The sequence below is a fragment of the Dromaius novaehollandiae genome, chromosome 2 (assembly GCF_036370855.1).
Source record: "Dromaius novaehollandiae isolate bDroNov1 chromosome 2, bDroNov1.hap1, whole genome shotgun sequence".
Lineage (NCBI taxonomy): Eukaryota > Metazoa > Chordata > Aves > Casuariiformes > Dromaiidae > Dromaius > Dromaius novaehollandiae.
This window is the reverse complement of record NC_088099.1, coordinates 43,044,509-43,064,249: the sequence shown is the minus strand read 5'-3', so window position 1 is coordinate 43,064,249 and position 19,741 is coordinate 43,044,509. Positions and strand designations below refer to the sequence as shown.

Genomic DNA, 19,741 nt, shown 5'->3' with positions numbered 1-19,741 from the left:
GAAATCTAGTGCAATCTGAATAGCCAATCTGAATAAAATAATGCAAGTTATAAAATATGTTATTTTGCATTTTTCAATTAAAAAAAAATACATTGGCCTCACAGCCCTCTATAGTTATTTGTGAAGTGGTGAATTTTGTAGTCTGCAATATTCAACCAATAAAACTGTTACTGGCATTTCTGAGGTATTTCTGTAACACTGTTTGTGTGTTCTGTAACAATAAAAAACCCTTAAATTTCCTCAAAATATGAACCCCCTTATTGCTTTGAGCATCACAGCATCACTTGTAAAATGAAATCTCATGTTTTATGTGAAGTCAGGACACGCTTGTACTTGAATTGGAGAAGATCAGTGTGAGAACTAAGTGGATGAATTTTTTTTTGTACGTTGTCATCCTTTCTTTGTGCTCAGGATAGGTATAATGCCGAGACATGATTTTATTGATGCTAGTTTGGGGAATTTGCCATTAGTCAGTTGATGTGATACATGTATCTGCCAAACTGTAGTTACTAAAAAGTATAAAATCCTTTGCATATAAGTAACTATTGCAATCAGATTTGGGTTTCCCAATTCACTTTCAGAAAAGAGCCACAACACTGTAATTACAGTAATCAAAGAGGTGCTAAGTAAGTAAATTGCAGTTGTGGTTAGCTACATTATTATTCACATTCACTTCTTCTGTGGTCATTCTCTGAATTGTTAAACAGCTGCTAAGTTTCACCTCAGAAATAATTGCACAGCAGTGACAGGCAAAAGTATGTATAGTAGGGTTTTATGTTTGCATAAGGCTGCATGTTAATATTAACATATACCTTCCAGCATGATTCTTTAGATGCTGATTTAAATACCTGGATGCTATCCCTATCACCCTTTGCCTTCACAGCTTCTAAGCAACCTCGATCTACCTTGGCCCTTGGAACTCTGCCAGGCTCATCAAAAAGGACTCCAAAAGGATCGTCTGGTGAACAAGCCTTTTTTTAAACTGTAGTGATTTCCTGATACTCTGGGACAGTGGAAGGTGTTTGTATACATCTTACAAACTTGTAGGAGACTATAGTCTCCTGCTAGAACAAACAGAAATCTCTGTATTGGAAAATCGAATCCTGTATTCCCAAAGTCACTCTCAAGGCCATCGTAGGTTGGACTCAGTCACGAACACATGGCTTCATCCTCACTTAGTCCAAAGTGCGATGAGGTACAGGATGCATGTTAGCCATTAAATGTGTTACAGCACAGGAACAATTTCAGTGCAATTGCCAGCCTCATTTTCCTTTTTTTTTCTAACCAAAATGTGTTTAGGAAAGCCTCTGTTCTGGAAATTTAATGGAGAACTTACTCTTATGAGTAAATGCTGGGATTATGAGTAAATGCTTGGAGTAAATGCTTGGGCCAAGAAGGGTTTCTAAGGGTTTTTTTGTTGTTTTTGTTGGGTAATGTAATGTCATTGGTATATTTCAATAAATGTATTCCTACAAAGTCTGGTTTTAATTTCAGGAGATCCTAGCGCCAGCTTTGTCAGGCTTATCTTTGTGCTATTGCTGGATCTTTAATTCTTCTTTTGTTAGTCTCTTAAGAGTCCGTATAACTTTTAACAGGAATCTGGCTGAGCCAAAAAGGAAATCATCTCAATAATGCTGCATGCTGGTGCTTTGTGTACATCTCATTATCACAATATGCTAAGTCAGTCAGACACTAAGCATGATATTGAAAACACAAGAGGAAGCCCTTATGAAAGTAAAACTGTCCTTCATAGTAGAAGACTGGTAGTTCAAAATCATCCAGATGTCTCAGGGCTGATCAAAAATATAACAGCACTAGATATGCAGTTACTTACTGGGACTGCTCTTTATCTCAATGCCCTATCAATCTATTGGAAGTATTTTGTCAAGGGTTCTGTATAGAGCTGGAGATAAAGTTGGATTACTTTCATCACTGGTAAAGCAAACAGTGCAAAGCCTAGCTGTCGAGAGTGGTAAATGTGCCTGTTTTCCTCATCCTAATTTTTTACAATCTCTAACACTGTCATTCATTCTGAACTCTGAGATTACAAACACTAAAAAGGACTGTTTATTCAAAAGACATCCTGAAAACTATATAGAAAATAGGAAGCCTTGCATTTATACTAGTAATCCCTTACCTCTTAGCTACACTCATCTGCTACAGAGAGAGAGAGAGAGAGGTGTTGTAACATCTGGCTCAATGTGGTGAGTTTCCATCTTCTATTGGGAGGGCTGATGTCATGTAAGGAAGTCAGAGGAGCAGAATAACTATTGTAAATGAGAGGCGGCAGCAGCGCTTATCCTGGGAGCTGAGCCTCATGGCCCAGCTGAACGCCTGCCTTCAGCCCCCATGTGTTGATTCTGGCCCATTAACTGTCCTATTAATCTTCAACAAGCTTTAAAGTGCAAGTGTTTTGCAGAGTGAATATAGGTGAGAATTTGCAGGTGTCATTCACACAATACAGCCATCCTCCCTTCTCTTTTCAACAAAACAGTTCTCCCAGTCTATTAAAGCTCAGAAGGAAATTCTTTCCACCACCTCTTACACTGTTTGAAACTTCTGAGAGCATCAGGATTTTTAACGTTTTGCCAGTCTGCAGTGCAAATGTAAAGGAGCAGAAACTCAGCTTACGTGAATCAGAAGGATATTTGTTTTGGAAAATTTACACACTTCATTCAGCCCACATCCTTTCACTTTCAGTTTTTGAGTGTCACCACAATATATACTGCTGCATGAGTCATCTCAATCCTGTATCAACTAACATTTCAGCTCCCTGTAACATTCTATTCTACTCTTTTGGGACAGAACAGCATTGGAGAACAGGACAATTTTAGGCAATTCTAAGGTTATACCATGCTTGACACCTGACTTCACTTTAGTAGCACCTGCCTGAAGGATAATTAGCAGGCCACTTTTGAAAGAAAGAACTTCCATACACCACAGATGGCATTTTTCATACCAGACAGGCAACCATGTATGTTGGAAGTGAGCCAAACTGTCTGCAAAAACTGTGAGAAATTCAAGACAGACATCTGAGTGGAAGGAAAGTTTTACCTTCCTCAACATCCCCCTCCACCCCCAACCATTCAGGAACATGTGTTCAAACCACTTTCATATAATGTGCTTTATTTTCTAATCTACTAATGCTACAAATTACAGTCAAAGGAAAAGACTATAGCAAGTTTCTTTCATATTGGTTATGAAACCTATAATTTAATAACACAATGTGATGATTTGTCAGCTATAGAAATCCAGTATTGTAAGAATCTTGGTAGAACCAAGAACAAGATTTTCTTAGAACAAGATTTTCTTAGCTGACTGGCAATATGGGGTCCACAACTCACATCTCCATAAAGTGGCCCTTCTTTTCATCATGTTCTCAGAACTATGTTGAAATCAGGATCCTGTGTGTCATAGTGAATGCACAAAGTCAACAGTCACTTTGGAAATTATTGGCTAATGTTCTTAATCCTGGACTGTCCACTGATTTGTATGAAATTTTGTGTATACTTTGGGCTCGATCCAAATCCCAATGAAATCAATCATAATCTTTCCATTGCCATCTATAGGCTTTAGATGAGGTCCTTTGATTCCCTAGAAAAGTCTTTACTTCTTTCTTGCAAAAATACTCCATCTAAAAGGAGACCCAAACACTCTCCATAATATTCAGTCATCAGAAATCAAACATCTTATGCAAATATGCTAGTACTAGAAAAGTAACAGCTCTGTGCAGTGGTTAGTATTGTCTGTGAACTAAAAGACTGTACAAAGGTTTAACTTCCACAGTTCCAATACATAGGTATATACATAGGAATTATAGAAATACATATACAAAATTATTTATAGTTGGTCTTAATTCTAAACTAGTTTTTCTCCTTGGTAGTTTTTACTCTCTGAAATATATTTCTGCCGTGGTTGCATAAAATTTTTCTAAGGGCACTTTTCAAGATAAATTTTAAATTTGGGCATTTGCCCAAATTTGAATATTTTCTCAGCTGTGCATGTGACTTTCCTGGCAAAGAATGTGGTAACTGTTCAGAATAAGGATATTTCTAAAAACCCTGCAGTCCATAAGCAAACATAAGTAGTGTATACAGTGTCTGGTGATGCTAAAGATGAGACTATGTCCCTAAATACTAAACCTGTGTTTTTTCTTTTTATATATATATATATTTATATATACACACCCTGGTCATTGCTTCATATGTTTTTGGAGTTGATATAAATCAAACAAACACATTTTTACAGCACGAAAACCATAATATTATCATGTGGTTATAAGAAGCAAAATCCTACAGAAATCAATTACTGTGCTGTTTACTTCAAGGATAAGTGAATCTGAAACTTAACTGCTTCAGAGTTATTGCTCATTAATGTAAAATAACATTTTACAAGTTTTTTGGCAATGCATGTTAAATTTTCAAATTTTACAAATAAAAGCTAAACATTGGGAGAAAGGAACTTCGGGCCAAATTTGTCTCTCTTGAAAGAGAGAGGAATGCCTATCTGAAGACTGATAATGCTATTTTCTTAGAGATCAGAACTGAATATTTTAAATTCAAACATTTAACCTATTGTAGTAAAACAAACACACTGCTCCACAAAAGCACAAAACCATTTATAGAAAAACATGATGTGTCAGAATGCTTTATTCCAGTCACTTAGTCATCTGAACAAAACTCATGCCATTTTTTTATTATTATTTAATGTTGTGGATCATATTCTCACAGAATATCTCATGTCTCTTCTCAACTATATCTTTTGCATGTACTTTTAATAACCATTGATTTATCTTATTTTTCTACATATCATCTATTAGAGGAAGGACTCAAGGTCCCAAGGGCTGGAAGAGGTTCTCACTACAGAAATGTGTGATACAAGCATAGGATGCATTCAAGGACCAAAAAAGATAAAGAATGCAGGGCAGAACGAAGTCTTGACAGCACATTTAGTAGGAGACTGAACCTAATCCCAAAAGGCTTGCTGAGTCCATGATTCAAGGTGAGCAGTACAAATTCCTTGAGTCCCTAGTCTTTCATCTGTTCAAAAGGATATTTGGAAACTTACCGTTCTCTAAAAACTCTTTGGGGTCTGTCCACAGAAAAGCCCTGCATAAAAAGGAACTATCATTATTTCCTACTGTGACTACTATTTAACAATCTCTTTATTTATATCACTCCTTGAGGTCTTCTCTATTTGTTGATACTAGCCAAAATTAGTGCCCAGATGACTGTTTTCAATGGAACGAAAATAAAGTTTCACCAAATTTCCACAGATAGAAATCATGACAGGACAGATGCTAAGAAAAAGGACACAGGCTAATGAATTTGCTTGCGTGACTTGGTCTCTGGTCTGTGGACTCAGAGAAACTGTTAGTATATTTGCAATTTATACAGATGACTCTAATAACCTCTGATCATGCCCTATAGAGGTCCCCACTAACAGCCAGAGTCCTTGAATTACATTGAAATCCATTCCTACGCTGAAGCTTTCAGCTGTAAATGATGTCAAAAGCCTATGGGCTTTAAATGAAAATGAATAAAAATTAAAAAAAATATAGAAATGCAAATGAGCTCTAGTAAGTCCTCATTAATCTGAACTAGTAATATGCATCATCGCTGAAGCCCTGTGCAAGTTATTACAGCATATTAATTACGTATATTGCCTTTTTAAAATGAATATAGGCATCAGGTTGTATACAGAATTCTCCCTTTCAATCCACACACATTACATAATGATATGAAATTACAGTACATAATTGGTTAGACATTACCCTTTAAAACTTCTTGAATCTTGTAGCCAATCTTAAATACTGCATGTACTCTATTAAATACAAGCTCACCCAAGAGACATAAACTGACTGAAGCTAGGAAATTCTAAACGAAGGCTCAAGCTGACATTGTGTCCCTAACTTATACAACTATGTTTCCTCATAATTACTCAGAATGCATATCCTAATGCAGTTTTTTTTCTTTATTTGTACAAATAATATTATTGCAGCAGTCAGCGTCTTCATTTAAGAAAGTAAGATAAATAAACCACCTTGAAATTTGGCCTTTGGAAAGACATAGTTATGGAGTCTCTTAAGAGGAGGAGAAGTTCTCCTCTTAAGCATAGAGGAGTCCTATGCTCCTTTTCTGACATTTTATTGAAAGTGTTTTCACAGATCTGATGAAAACAAAAACAAAGTTAAGAAGAAAATTTAATGAAATTCCCAGACTACTTCCAATTTGTGATTAAATAACTTCAGCCAGCTCCGAATGGTGTTATTTTAACCACACCTCTTGGATTGCTACTGCCAAAATAAATCTGAAAACAATAACATGAATCCATAGTAAACAAAAACAAAAAATAAAAATTCAACAGCTATAAGGGGATGAGAAAGGAACCCTGCAAATAATATATAGCCTTGTACTCCAGAGATAGGAGAAAACAGAATTTAGATCGTCCATCATGTCAAAAGTTAAACTGTTCAATATCACTCCCTTTTTACAGTAAAGTAGATTTTCTGTGAAGGTTTTTTCAGATTCTACATTTCTTTCTCTGGCTCAGTGATATGCTGACAATAGAATATCAAAGAAAGGTGGACTCAGGACAGAAATAATATCAAAGTTATTGTAGCTCAAAAAATATGATGCTAGTCCTCAAAAGCAGGATTTGTCAATGATTAGATATAAAAATGATTAGCAACTATTTAATAACAAGAGCCAATAAATATAAATAAAACAAAATAGGTTTCATCATGCTTCATTCTACCACCAAGTGTCCTCACATGCTTGGGCAAATAACAGTTTTAGAGCTTCATTTTGTCTGTCTGTTAAATGGTCTACTCTTAGCCATACTGCAAGGTTACATGGGTAGAAGAAACCTCTGTAAGTCTGCAGATGGATAAAAGCCAATGAATGTCAAAAAAAGTTCAAAATCTTTTATCCATAGCTGATTTCAGCAAGACAGTTTTGCTAAAACTTCAGTACAAAGCCGCAACGTGTTGCTGCAGGTGACTGACCCCAGTGGCTTCCATAAGTTAGCATTTGGGTAATTGGGACACTGAGAACAGGATCAAACATCATGTGGCCTGTTGAATCCTGAGCTGGCCCACTAACCCACAAACCACAACTGAGGTGCAGGGAGGTCACTGCTGGGACTGGAATATGAGTTAGCTGAAGTTTGAAAGAAGCAGATCTTCTTTTGTATTTTAAAAGACCAGTAAATATAGGCATGAGGTTGTGTACAGAATTCTCCCTTTCAATGCACACACATTACATAATGATATTAAATTACAGTACATAATTGGTTAGACATTATTAAACCAGACCAGTATTAAAATAGACCAGTATTTTTGTGGTGCTGTGCCTGTAAGTAAATTCCTTCAAGACCGTGGTAGGAAGCTCACCCTGCTTGGACTTACTGGTGTGGGATCTCCGCACCATACTGCACTGTGTTTAAAGCCACCAGAGGTCTTTAAGTAATCTGAGAGGTTACTACATTCAGTTTGCCCCTTATAGTCAAATTCAAACTCTGAGCTGCTTTTAAAACGCAGAAGGCAATTGGTTTTGTAAGGCGCCTTTTTTCTGTAATATAAAATTGCATAATTTGGTGGTAATTGCATAATTTGGTCCTAACACTCCTAGCGCTGTAAATCCATTTGCATGTTTCTCTCTCTTCTAACTTTACTTTGCATCTCAACAGACTCAGTTAGAAAAGAATTGTTCCTAGCAGGGAGATTATTATGGTTCACAGTCTGCCATCACTACTCATACTGGATGCTCCCTTACACTGCCTGTATCCCAATCAAATCACAGTGCTATTCACAGAATAATACAACCCCTGAAAAGGCTTTTTTCAGCTAGGAAGACGTTGCTGGTGCATTTCAGGTAATTTAAATACAATGTTTCCATTTGTTCCCTAAGATGTCATCTCAAACGCCTAACATTTTTAGGTTGAGTCTTAGACTTTCTATGACAGATAGCAACAAACAACAGTGCTGGTAAAGTGGGGAGAAAAGATTGTTATTTTTCAAATACTCCATTTACTAAAATGTCAGGTTTGCAAAGTGAGTCACATTAAATTTGACTAAAGTTTCTGCTGTTTTTTCCTTTTTGATTATCACCATCAACACTCAAAAAAAAAAAAAAATCCTTCCTGTCCAGAGAGCAGATCAAAAATATCAAGTATTCACAAACATTTGGTTTACTTCTCTTATCCTAAATGATTCTGGATGAAAAAGGCATTTGAAAGAGACCTAACAAGCAAAAACAAAACCTCTTAAGTGCTACAGTCAATAAAATGCTCTGAAGTCTCTCAAAGAAATGAATGACCCATGGGTTGGACATTTTAAACTACAGTGATCATGGCAACAATTAATGTGCCAGAAAGGACAAACCTACAGTGCAAAGAAGGATATCAGACTCAGAGGTCTTGAACACATTTAACAGCAAGGATATTCCACTGCTCCATGTAACAGAGCTTAAGTGAATGCCCACAAACATTTACTGCAATACTCACGTTTCTTCTCACTCTTTAATTTTGCTCCTTCTATCACACTACACAGTCCAATTAATTTTATAACCTCCTAAATTTGGGGTGAATTATTTTTTTCTCCTGAACAGCTTTATTGAATAAAGGTGTGATAGCGTAAATATGCATCACTTTCCTGGTATTTATTCCTTTTAATCCATTTCTACAAGGCAAAATGAAATATCCCTTGATATTTGCTCTAGGTCTGGAAAAATGGTTGAACAGACTCTTGTTGTTTTTGGCTGAAGACATCATTAGCTGCTTGATGCCTTCTTCCTGCTAAAGGAAAGAGTTTCCCAAACGGATCAAGGTGGAAGGTTCATCCAAGATTAAAAGCCTAAATTTGAAACATAGCTTTGCATTGTCCAAAGACAGATGAAGTTCCAAAAAACCCTAAGAACGTAGAGCTATTCAGGACTTTTACAAAAATCACTTTAATTTTTCTATGAAATCACTGTAGAGAGACCAGAATTATTTAAAAATGATTATTTATTAAACATTTTTCTTTACAAAGTACAATCAATGGTTTGCATTAAATTTTGTGTTTTGGTGTTTGCCTGTATGTACACAAAAGCTTATAAACAGAAAATGTGTCCTGATTTTACACTTGGGACACAATACTGAGTTATCTTCATATTCTGATTTCTACCAACATAAGCAGTTGATAATAACTTTCAGCTTATCTGCTGGTTCTAAAACTGAAGATGAAGAGACAACATTTCTGCAGAGTGTCAGTTTTTATCAATGTACTCAGAGATGACAAAGTAGGAATGAGTAATTCTTTGAGGATTTTCCACTGAGCATGGGCAGAACATGAAATTCTTTCTGGCAGGTTACTGGACTATCCTTATGATCCTAAAAATTATTCTTGCAGTTATAAGATAAGAAGAATTGAGGAGCTAGGTAAGTTTAATAATACCCTATTAGCAGCAGTTGATAGTAAATGCAACATAACGTTTGTTTTGTCTGTCATACAAGGACGTGTCCTAGCAGACACTATTGTATTGTTCTCTACTTGAACAAAAGTATCTGCATGTATTGTATGTCTTTGGAAAAACAAAACAAAAATAAAGAGACAGAAAGCCATTTATTGTCATGAGTGACTATTGCCATCGCTAATATGAATGCATTGCTAAAATTAGTGAAGACAGGAAAATGCTGTAACGTATATATATACAGAGTTAAAATACACTTCTTATCCACTAGATAGTGATTTTGTGGCACTGTGGTTTTCAGAATATAACGTCTGTTGAGAGCAATTTAATTTTCAGTGCAAGCTAAAGCAAAAATACCTGCCCGCTGTCATAAACATGACAAACATCTGGAATGTTCAAAGTAAGTTCATCTTCCACTTCTCCACTCTTGAGGCACGTTTTAAGACATGGCACTTACTGTAAACCATCTAAAAATCAAGAAAGCAGACACAATAAGCCTGAATTTTCCATAGCAACTTTAAAAAATCACTGCCAGAGTCACTCGCATACGTAAACGATGCCCATGTAAGGCTTGCCAGCAAAGCATCTTTCCTGAGAATGGAGCTGGGACACTCGTTGTGTATCATAAGTGTGCGTGCTCAGAGCTGTGATCGCTGTCGTGGCTGTCGTCGTTGGCTAGTGAGTCCCCCGTGTGCTGGAGACCAGCAGCCCCGATGCCAGAGAGCTCGGAGGGGAGCAGTGTGCCCTTTTTCACGTTCACCAGTTCCTTTTCCCGGGCTGCTGCCCCTTGCTGGCCCCCTTTTACCCTCTTCCACTTCATTCGTCTGTTCTGGAACCAAACTTTTACCTTCATTAAAGAGAGACAAAACACAAAAGTAAAAATGGGGTCGTTAAAGGTCAATAATGATCCGTGTAGCAGTAGAAAATCAGAATGCTTTTTATGTGTAGCACATTGCCTTTCCATCTGCTGGGGAAAAAGTGCAGCAGGGCTTCCCTGAAGAGTGGGCAACCCAGTGCTGGGCAGGGTGCCGACACGGGGCCTGTGCGGGTACCGACCATGGGCGAGGGAAACGGGTGCCCGCAATAATGCCGCAGAGTCACCTCCAGCACACAGCACTGCCACCATGCCCTCCGCAGGAAGAGCTCAGGGCTCTTCAGAAAGCATCAAAAAGTCAATGAATGTCTGTTCACAGGTAAAGAACCAGAACCAGAAGCAAAATTGCAGCAGACAAGAACTTACCTCTTGTGTAGTACAGAGTCCAGCGTGGTGACCCAGACCCACCCCATTGTCCCCCTTTCTTACAGTGCTTTTCTAAATACATTTCAAAGGATGCCAATTACTTTGGAAGAGAACTTTTCATTGAAAAATTTACATTGCCTTTTGCTTCTGTAAACTGGTGAGATTCAAGAGAAGCACTTCAAAAGCTCTCTTTTTTCTTGATAAAGCATCGGAAAGAGGATTTCTCACAATCAGAACTTATAATGACTTCCCTATCTATTTCACAAATATATTTAAAAGAACCTAGTTGACAGATCCTATTCCAGATCCTAGATCCTAATCTATTTAGCCATAGATCCTGGTCATGTTTTTCAGAGAAAAAAAATACCTCCATAACTGGAGGGCAAGGCATTTATAAATTTGCGTCAAAATCAACAAATAATTTTAGACAAGAATGGAAAAGAGTGAAAGATACCTTTTCATAGAATGAAAGACAAAAAAAGCATCTACAGCTAAGCCATAGGAAAACCCAAGATTTTACTCTGGCTGAAACTCATTTCCCCCCTTCCCCTTCTCTATATAGAACTATATATATAAAAAAGAAAACCTAAATGATTTGCATAGTTCTAAAGTACCAGCACTGCAAACCACAAGGACCATTTTTTCAATAGCCAAAAGAAGAAAAAAATGTGCATAGCATCTGTCAAATGTATTTGATCAGATTCAAGGCTGATTTCAAATCAATTTACAATACTGTCACTGAAAACAGGATTGGTGAATGAGGATTTTTCATCCATTTAGAGTTAATTGTGCTAAAAAAATCTCCTGTATGTGCCTTTGTGCATCTCTAAACATGAATGTTCTACAGAAAAATAAGCAATAGCTGCAATTTTTCTCTTGGAAACAAAGCAAGAAAGCTTGCACTGTCGGTGTATTGTCTGCTGTGTTTAGCAGAATGTGTTGCAGAGTTTTAAAAGAAACAGCAAGGAACACTCACAGCAGGACATATTGTACAACATGAGTAACAGAGCCACAAAAATGCTGTTTTGCTAAATGTGTCTTATACATCCAGGAAATACTGCAGTGTTTAACCTTTACTATCACTTTGAATTTTACAGAAAGATTTTACTACAACTGAATTGATAGTTAACATCACAATTTGTATGTACGTATGTGGGAAAGAAGAGAAGTATATTTATTTCTTTTATCCACCATGTTCCTGTTAAAGCCAATGTGAGCTGTTACAGCCAATCACTTGGGAAAAGAGCAAAACGATTCCAGGTTAGTTAAGAGCCTCAAAGCACAGCACATCCTTTCCTCTCGTCTACTCATCAGAGCCAAAGAATCTGGCTTGTAAAGTGAAATGAGTGTAAAGGGGAAGGTATTTATTACTGGCTGCTGTGATGTTGGGAATTATCATACTTAGGTCATATATCAGAGGTGGCCATGGAAACAGTGTCTTCAAAAGGGCACGGCGTTAGCATAGCACTGGCAGCGCTCTGGGGGAAGTTACAGATGTCATTTTATTTATTTTTGTTTTTTAAGACAATGAAGTTTCTCTTGTAAAAGACACTACTGTACTGGTGCCAGACAGCGTAGTAAAAGCAGAGTGAATGGAACTGCAGTCATAGTCCAAAGATCAAAAAATGACATACTTTGGATTCAACCAAGTACCTCAGAATAGTGTCACTCTTTTTTTCTGTGTATTTTTATATCCATGAACATTCAAGGAATACATCGCAGCTCTAAAAGCCTAAAACAAAATAATAAAGTATGCAAAAAGTGGTTTCAAGAAAAATGTGGTTTCAAGAAAAATGACAGTGTTGTATTTGAAGGAAAATTTCATTGCACGATCTGGATTCAACCTACTCTAGCTTACTGGAATCTCCTCTATGAACAAGAGAGGTCCTGGCAAACCTCCTTCCAAATGCATCCATTTCTTTTTTGGCTGCTTCGGAAACTAAAGGTAATGCTCCTAAAGGCACTCTCAGGGACTATTCTGGTTGGGACAGACGTGGGTTGGGTGTTTACTGCCTGGCTAGTGGCACAGGTGTTCATTTCTGTCCTCCTCCTCTCATAGATAGAGCCAAACCCTTGGATCTGCCTGCCTAACTAATTTTTTGACTGTTTTCTGTCCTAACCTCCTGTTTTGAAATTTTTCTTTTATTATTTTTGTTGCCTTCTTAAGCGCAGATCACTTGACAAAAAGGACAGTAGCGAGCAGTCTCTCCCCTTGAGCAGCAAACCCAGGAGAACTGAGTGGCACCAGCTTCCAAGTAAGGAGCTAGACAAGCTCCAGGTTGGCGGTTGCCTTTGGATTCAGATCAGCTACCGTCACACTAGCTCACCTGATGATGCCCTCAAACGCCTACCCTAGTGATGACTCTGGGTCTGCGTGCGTATACCAGCTGAGATAAATCAGTTATAGGGAGGTGATTTCCCTTTGCAAGAATAGGAGCAAGATCAATTTCTAAATTCCTCAGCGGATCCAGCAAGCGCTGCTACGTCTGCACATGAACCATGGTCCGGGAAACACAGCCTTCAGGGAAGGCAGGGCTAAAAGGACGCCAAGTATCTTTGCGTGCGCTCTCTTGAGTGTTGCATGAAGAGAGCAACCCTGCTGCTCCCAAAGGAGAATACACACGAATCAGTTCCACGGACAGGCATATAGCCCGTCAGGCTGCCCATAAAAGAGAGACTAGTAACAATTTTAAAAAGAAAAATAGGGGGAGAAAATATTTTTTTAATTAAATAATGACTTCAAGTAATTTGCATCTGATTGACTCAAAAATATCAAATAGGAAATTTTTTTATTTGGTATACCAAAGATTATTTCCAAAAGCTTGAAATAAATTATAGTGAAGTTTATTTTTAAAAGTATTTTTAAAAGTTATTTTAAATTTTTTATATAATTGATATATTAATTATTTATTATTTTAAAAGTTTGTTTTGATATCATTTGCTGCATTAATGTAGTGAGGGAATGTTATATGTTATACTTCAGGGGTTTTTTTAATGTTTTTATTTATATCCTCAGTTATAAAGTACTGAAATCCACTTTTGGCCTGATCCAAAGTACACGAATGTCAGTGTGAGTTTCTCCACTGGGTTCAATGGATTCTGGATGAAGTCTTTAAAGCTCAGATGCTAATAATATAAGAAAGGTCCTTCACTTGTTATTACCTCCAGAGATCAAATTCAGATATCTGAAATCTGAACTTCCTCTGCAGCTGAAGAGTCAATAATGGGAGGGGGTAGTAGTTACTGATATGTGATCCATCAGTATTTTAGTAATGGGAAGGAAGCGAAACAAATTGTATGAAGTACTTCGGAGCAATAATTTACACGGATTCATGGAAAACTGCTTTTCAAATGAACAACTTATTTGAAACCATTACAGGTGTATCACAAAACATGCAGTATATATTGATAAAGGAAGAGACAAAGACTAAGAATGAACAAGAAAGAATGAAAGAAAGAGCAAGAGAGAGTGAGAGCCAGAGCAAAACTAAAAGACCAAAAAGAGAGAAAGAGCAAAAGATAGTGAGAGAGAAAAAGAAAGAGAAGAAAAGAAAGAGAAAGAAAAAGGAAGAAAAAAGAAAAGGAAAGAAAGAAGGAAAGACAAGAAAGAAAGAAAGATCCTGACTGAAGTGAAAAAACTCTCAAACTTTTCCCCAGTGAGAAAGAATGTTTGCTCTATTTTCAACTTCTGCAGAAACTACATCCGTTAAAAGTAGTTTAAAGATCTACTATAAGAAACATAGTATTGTAGGTTTTCTGAACATTTTATGCTGTTTCTTCTCATCTAAGTTAGCTCCAGCACAAGTTGAGAGTGTTCACTATCTCCAAGAATCAGAACTTGATTGCCCATTATTATTAAAATGCATCCCCTCTTCTCCACCCTCTATCTAGCACAACTTAACTGTATAGAGCAAGCATGCGCATTTTTGGAAAGCATAGGAAGTGGAAGGAAATGAACTACATTAAAGACTATGGTAGCATCAACAGCTGTTTCTAAATCAGCAATTAAGAGCCCGTCTATTAAGCACATCTGCTTACTGGCACGAAAGCACAGCTTCTTTTCCCTTAGTCAACAAGTTGTTTAGTATTTGCATCTCCACATCTGATGATTAGGCTGTTACTTAAGACAGCAGTAAATGATTTCACATTGCACATCTTCTGATGCACAAGAGAAATGTTTTCCTGTGATCAATTTATTTTAAGGAGTCCTCTGCCAGAATCACAGGATGAGGATCAAAACAAGGGGGCTGACATTCTTAATAATAGTGTCTACATTACTAAAAATAGTCAATATATACCTATGATAGTAGGCCAAAGGGCCACATTAAGTGCTGTCTTCCACCTATATACTCAGTATTACTTCATAATGTGGACATCAGCATGTCATTTTGGTTCCAGAAGAACAAATCACTTAAACTTCTGATTTAATGCTGCTTCCTCAGCAGAGCACTTCAGTTACATTAGCTTTAAGAATGGTTAACTTCGATCATGCTCTGTCAAATGTAGATCCTTCCTCATATCCTGCTAAAAGTGGGATTTTAGCATTCTGTACTTGCAGAGAAAAGTTAAACAAATAATTTCTATAATTAAAGGTTACTCCTTAATAAAGAATTTTTTGTCTAAAAAATGAAAGGATTAACTGTCTGAGTTAAAACTGTACAACTACTTTAATTGCATTCTGCCTGTCTTTTTTTTTTTAAAGTACAGAGACATTTCTCTTTGAAAGAGCTCTCTCCTCAAATGAAGTATTTTGTCTTAATATCAGTTTTCTATTCCAGATTTTAGTGGCCCATGACTCCCAAACAAGATTAAAATTTCAGGCCTGATATCTCACAAACCTTAAAAATCAGAAATAAGAGGGCTGTAGACTTGAGACTGTTATTTTTCTATAAGAGATGCATACTTCTGAGTCTTTTAAGTCAGCATCCCAATTCCATGAATTTTATTACACCTATTTAGGTGTGGCATAAAGACCAAATCAACAAGCCTTTTAGGCATTTTTCCCCAGGTCAGCCACTGTCTGTTTTCTTTCCTTTTTATTTTTTTTAATCTACCAATTTATTTTACTCCAATAAACATGTTTACTTCATGTAAGCGTATGCAAAACAAAAATAATTCTGATTTTTCAGCATTAAAAAAATTGAAAGCCTTCCTTCTGGACTTTATTTAGCTCTGAAACAAATCCAGTAAGTACACATATGCTGCCAAGTTTTAGAGAAAGTCAAACTCCTGAACTTACAGAAATCACTGGTGTTATACAGATGAAACTTACCTTTTTCACAGATACAGAGATAATATTTTCATGATAATTTATGCAACAAATTTACAAAAGGAAATAGGAATGGAAAAACAGGAAAGCGTCTTTTCCTGCTGTAGTCTGTGAATGAATATGAGGGCTGAAAGAATCAAATCTGTTAGTTTCAAATATTTACAGAAATGGTAGATGGAATTATCAGTTAATTGCACTAATTATAACTAACATAAGTTTTTAAATAATTCTGCTAACTTTCAGCCATGTGACATTCATAGGAGAGAAACAATTTACCTAGAAAACTTAAGGTATTTATAATCAATTAACCTTATTTTTCTTGCTTGGATGATTTAATGGAATTTCGACTTCCAATCCGAAAAAAACACTCTTAAAAATCTTAAATACATTTTAAGCTTAAAACCAGTTTAAAAAAGTATGTCTGAATATTAAATGTCTTCTGAGTTATTACAAAATAGTAACAAAATATATCAGTGGGCAAAAATGAACTTTTCTTCAGAAATTAAGTAGTGGTACCAGTAACTTGTGAATAAAATTGCTTAAATCACCTGCTCACTGATTTAAAAAATCACCTGCTCACTGATTTAAAGCAATCTGTTCCGTGTTACATTACAGGATTTCGCAGCGAACGCACGCAAGTGCTTTGCAGCAGCTGTTGAGAAAAACGGGAGGTTTTGGCAGGTGCACAAAGGACAGCTGGAACTTTTGGCACCCAGGAAGGTGTAGGAGGGAGTCCTGGTTTTCTGTTACATAGAAGTCAGTTGAGGTTTGTGTCCTGCTTAGGTGATACATTCCCCTTCCTACCTCCCACGTTTAGACAGGGATGGAATAGACGTTATATTTCAGAGGAGGGCAGCGACTGGAGCGTTTTGTTCCCATTTCAGAAGTCTCTGACAACAACTGATTTACCTCCCTTTACTCCATCCGAAGAAATGGCACCTTCTCCACCAGTGAAACAGTTAACTCTCCCTACTCAGAACCTCTCTTAACTAGGCTTCAGAGTTAACATGCCTTAAACAGAATGAGACACACTGCTTCAGGTTGTCTCCTCTTACTGAAAATGCAGAACTGGTTTGTTGTATATAATCTAAGGGAGTATTTTTTATAGAATTAGTCTGTTTTTTTGTGCAGAGGCAAAGAAAGGTGGGGTGTGGGGCTGCTGCTAGGACTCCCTCTACCTTATTCTCCTACCGCATGTCTTTTAGGATCTATCTCCATCCAAATCCTCTGCATATATAGAGAAATCTACAAAACAGGCCCATGGCGGGAAATCAATCTGTGGGGAAGATTTTCTTCGGCTAACCTTTGCCATTGCTTTGTATAGGCATTGATCTGCACGAATTACTCGTGCATATAGCATTTTACTCCATGGTAAATTCTAACTTGTACCACTGCACCCATTTTGCTCAGGTCAACTGAGTGTGAAAGTTAAAAGGCACTAGGTAATTGGGGCTGGTTTTGGCTGAGTATACTGACACTTTCCTCTACTATTACTTTAATGTAAAGGAAGTTAAATGTCCAGAAGCAGGACTCAACAGAAAATAACCTCTGACTACTGGTCCGTGACAATCATCCAGGGCTCTACGGCTGTGGGAGCCACCTCCCAGGCCAAGAGAAAAGCACCCTCATTTGTATTAATTTAACTAGTTCCACAGTTCAAATCTAGAGGGATTTTTGCCTTCCAAAACAAGCCAATCTTGAGACTTTTGATGGTAAACTAGCCCCAAAATCAACATCTAATCTTAGAGCTAGCAAGCTTCTGGGAGCTGCAGCTATTTTCAGCTGGGCCTGCCCTGAAGAGAAGGAACTAGTGAAATCAGAAAAAGATTCTACATTTTTCAACACCTGGCAGAAAAAAAAAAAAAAAAAAAAAGCTTTGTTTTATAGGTATCCCCCAAGTCCATTTGTAAGTCTCCAATAAACTTTGTTTCTTACTGATTTTTCCTCTTTGTTTTTTAAAATGACCACAAAGCTAAAAAGCTCTTATCTCCTTTAAAGGTCCACAGAACAAGCCAAATCTTCCTTAGACTTGTGTATAAGAAAAGGGTGGGGGGTGGGGGGCAGCAGAGCCTTCCTGACTTTGTAAAAGCAGCCATATGAGCTGCTAACATGTCTGTCTATATTGCATATGCTGCTTGGCCCAGACAGAGGCTTCTCCCCACCTAGGAGCCCATGGGGTTTCTCTGCAGGTGCAGTGTCTGCTCACAGCGAGCAGCTTGAGGCACTTGGATCTTTGCACATGGGATTGCTTGTTAGAATGCAATAAATATTGCAGAAGTAAATACATTGTTTGAAGTTCTGCCATGTACCTTTTTTAAAGAATTATCATACAAATCAAAATTATGCATGAGTTGTAATTAAGTTTGCCAGGAGCACTCTTTCCTAAGAAAGAACAAACTGAGTTAGCATAGTAATTCTTATCACCAGTATTTACATTTCTCAAGAGAAACATAAAAGTATTACTGAGTTTTATTTTAAGAGTGTTACTTTAAATAAAGCAAACAATGCAAAGGATTTCAAGCCACACATGCTCATTATCATAACATGCATAGATAGTGTTGAATACATGAAAGTTTGGAATAAGCAGCTGCCCTTCAGACAAGATGTGACAGTACAATAAATCAGACAGATATGGTCAACTATGTTGTATCAATCCATACTTTGTTTTAAAGTACACTAGCGAATAATTTTGCCACCTAACCTTAGAAATTTAGCTTCCTAAATTGGGAAACTAGTCTTACTGTGTGATTTATGGAGAGGCAGGGCTCTTCTAGAGGTGATTCAGAACAAGAGACTAATTGAGGAGCTTTGAACTAATCTGTGGTGGAGCCTTTCTCACCCCAAAGACTAAGGGGAGCTACTCTTACCTTATGGATTGAAATTCAATGTCTAAAAATGGCAGTGATTATGCTCCCCTCAAACTCTGTGATGCTGAGAAGGATTTTAAGCAAGTCACTTGTGACCCAGGATTGAGGTAACCTTTGTCTGGAGGAAACTTTTGTTATGGGAATCTTCTTTTATTATTTGTATAGTCATAGCAGCAAAATGCTCCAAGATGGGTTACGGCCCCATTGCCCTAGGTAGTATCCTAGCATTGCCCAAGTGAATTTAAATAATAATGCTGTCTGCTTTTCTTTCTGGTAAAAGGTACTTCTTTTGTCACTTTTCCCATGTTGGGAACCATTGCTACCACATATGTGGAAGTTACACACAAGTGCAAAAGCACTCTTTTTTTTGACAAAATTTTGTTCTTTGTCTACCCAAAAGCAATGATTTCAGGCATTTTATAAACAATTGGTGGCTTCTGGGAGGGTACTGGAAATTAAAGTTACCAAGAAATAAACCCTCTCATTGCCATCAGCAGAATTTAATCTGACTAGGTGGGATTTTCCATTTATGTTGGCAGACAGAAGTATTACGTATTTGGACTGTTTATTCCGGTAACCTTAGCTAGCCTGCAGAACTGCAACATTGCTCTTTTGATTAGCTCCAAGCAAAAAGATCTTGTGAGGTGGAAAGATCTCCTACTCCTTCTATATTTGGCAGGACCAACTCCATAAAAATGTCCATTTTGCCATGCCTCTGATACCCCACTGCAGCTGCTTCCTCTCCTCATCCCACAGCGAGATATTAAAAAGTTTGGATGGAACCTTCTCCAAGTTTATCTGGATGGACAAAAAAGCCAAGAATGCGCTTGTCAAGGTTACAAATATCTAGGGAGCTAAGAGAGTTTTTAGTCTAACTGGCTCTTCAGAATAATATCATAGAGGCCTGCCAGCT

General features: G+C 37.2%; 1 protein-coding gene across 1 annotated transcript in view; it reads right to left on the bottom strand.

Annotated features, from left to right (window-relative positions):
• Positions 1 to 8,988: 8,988 nt before the first annotated feature.
• Positions 8,989 to 19,741, bottom strand: part of MEOX2 (mesenchyme homeobox 2) — a 56,212-nt gene continuing 45,459 nt past the window's right edge. Inside the window, exon 3 of the mRNA XM_026105143.2 lies at positions 8,989 to 10,299. Coding sequence (XP_025960928.1) covers positions 10,075 to 10,299 — 225 coding nt within the window. The 3' untranslated portion in view covers positions 8,989 to 10,074. The remainder of the gene's footprint in view (positions 10,300 to 19,741) is intronic.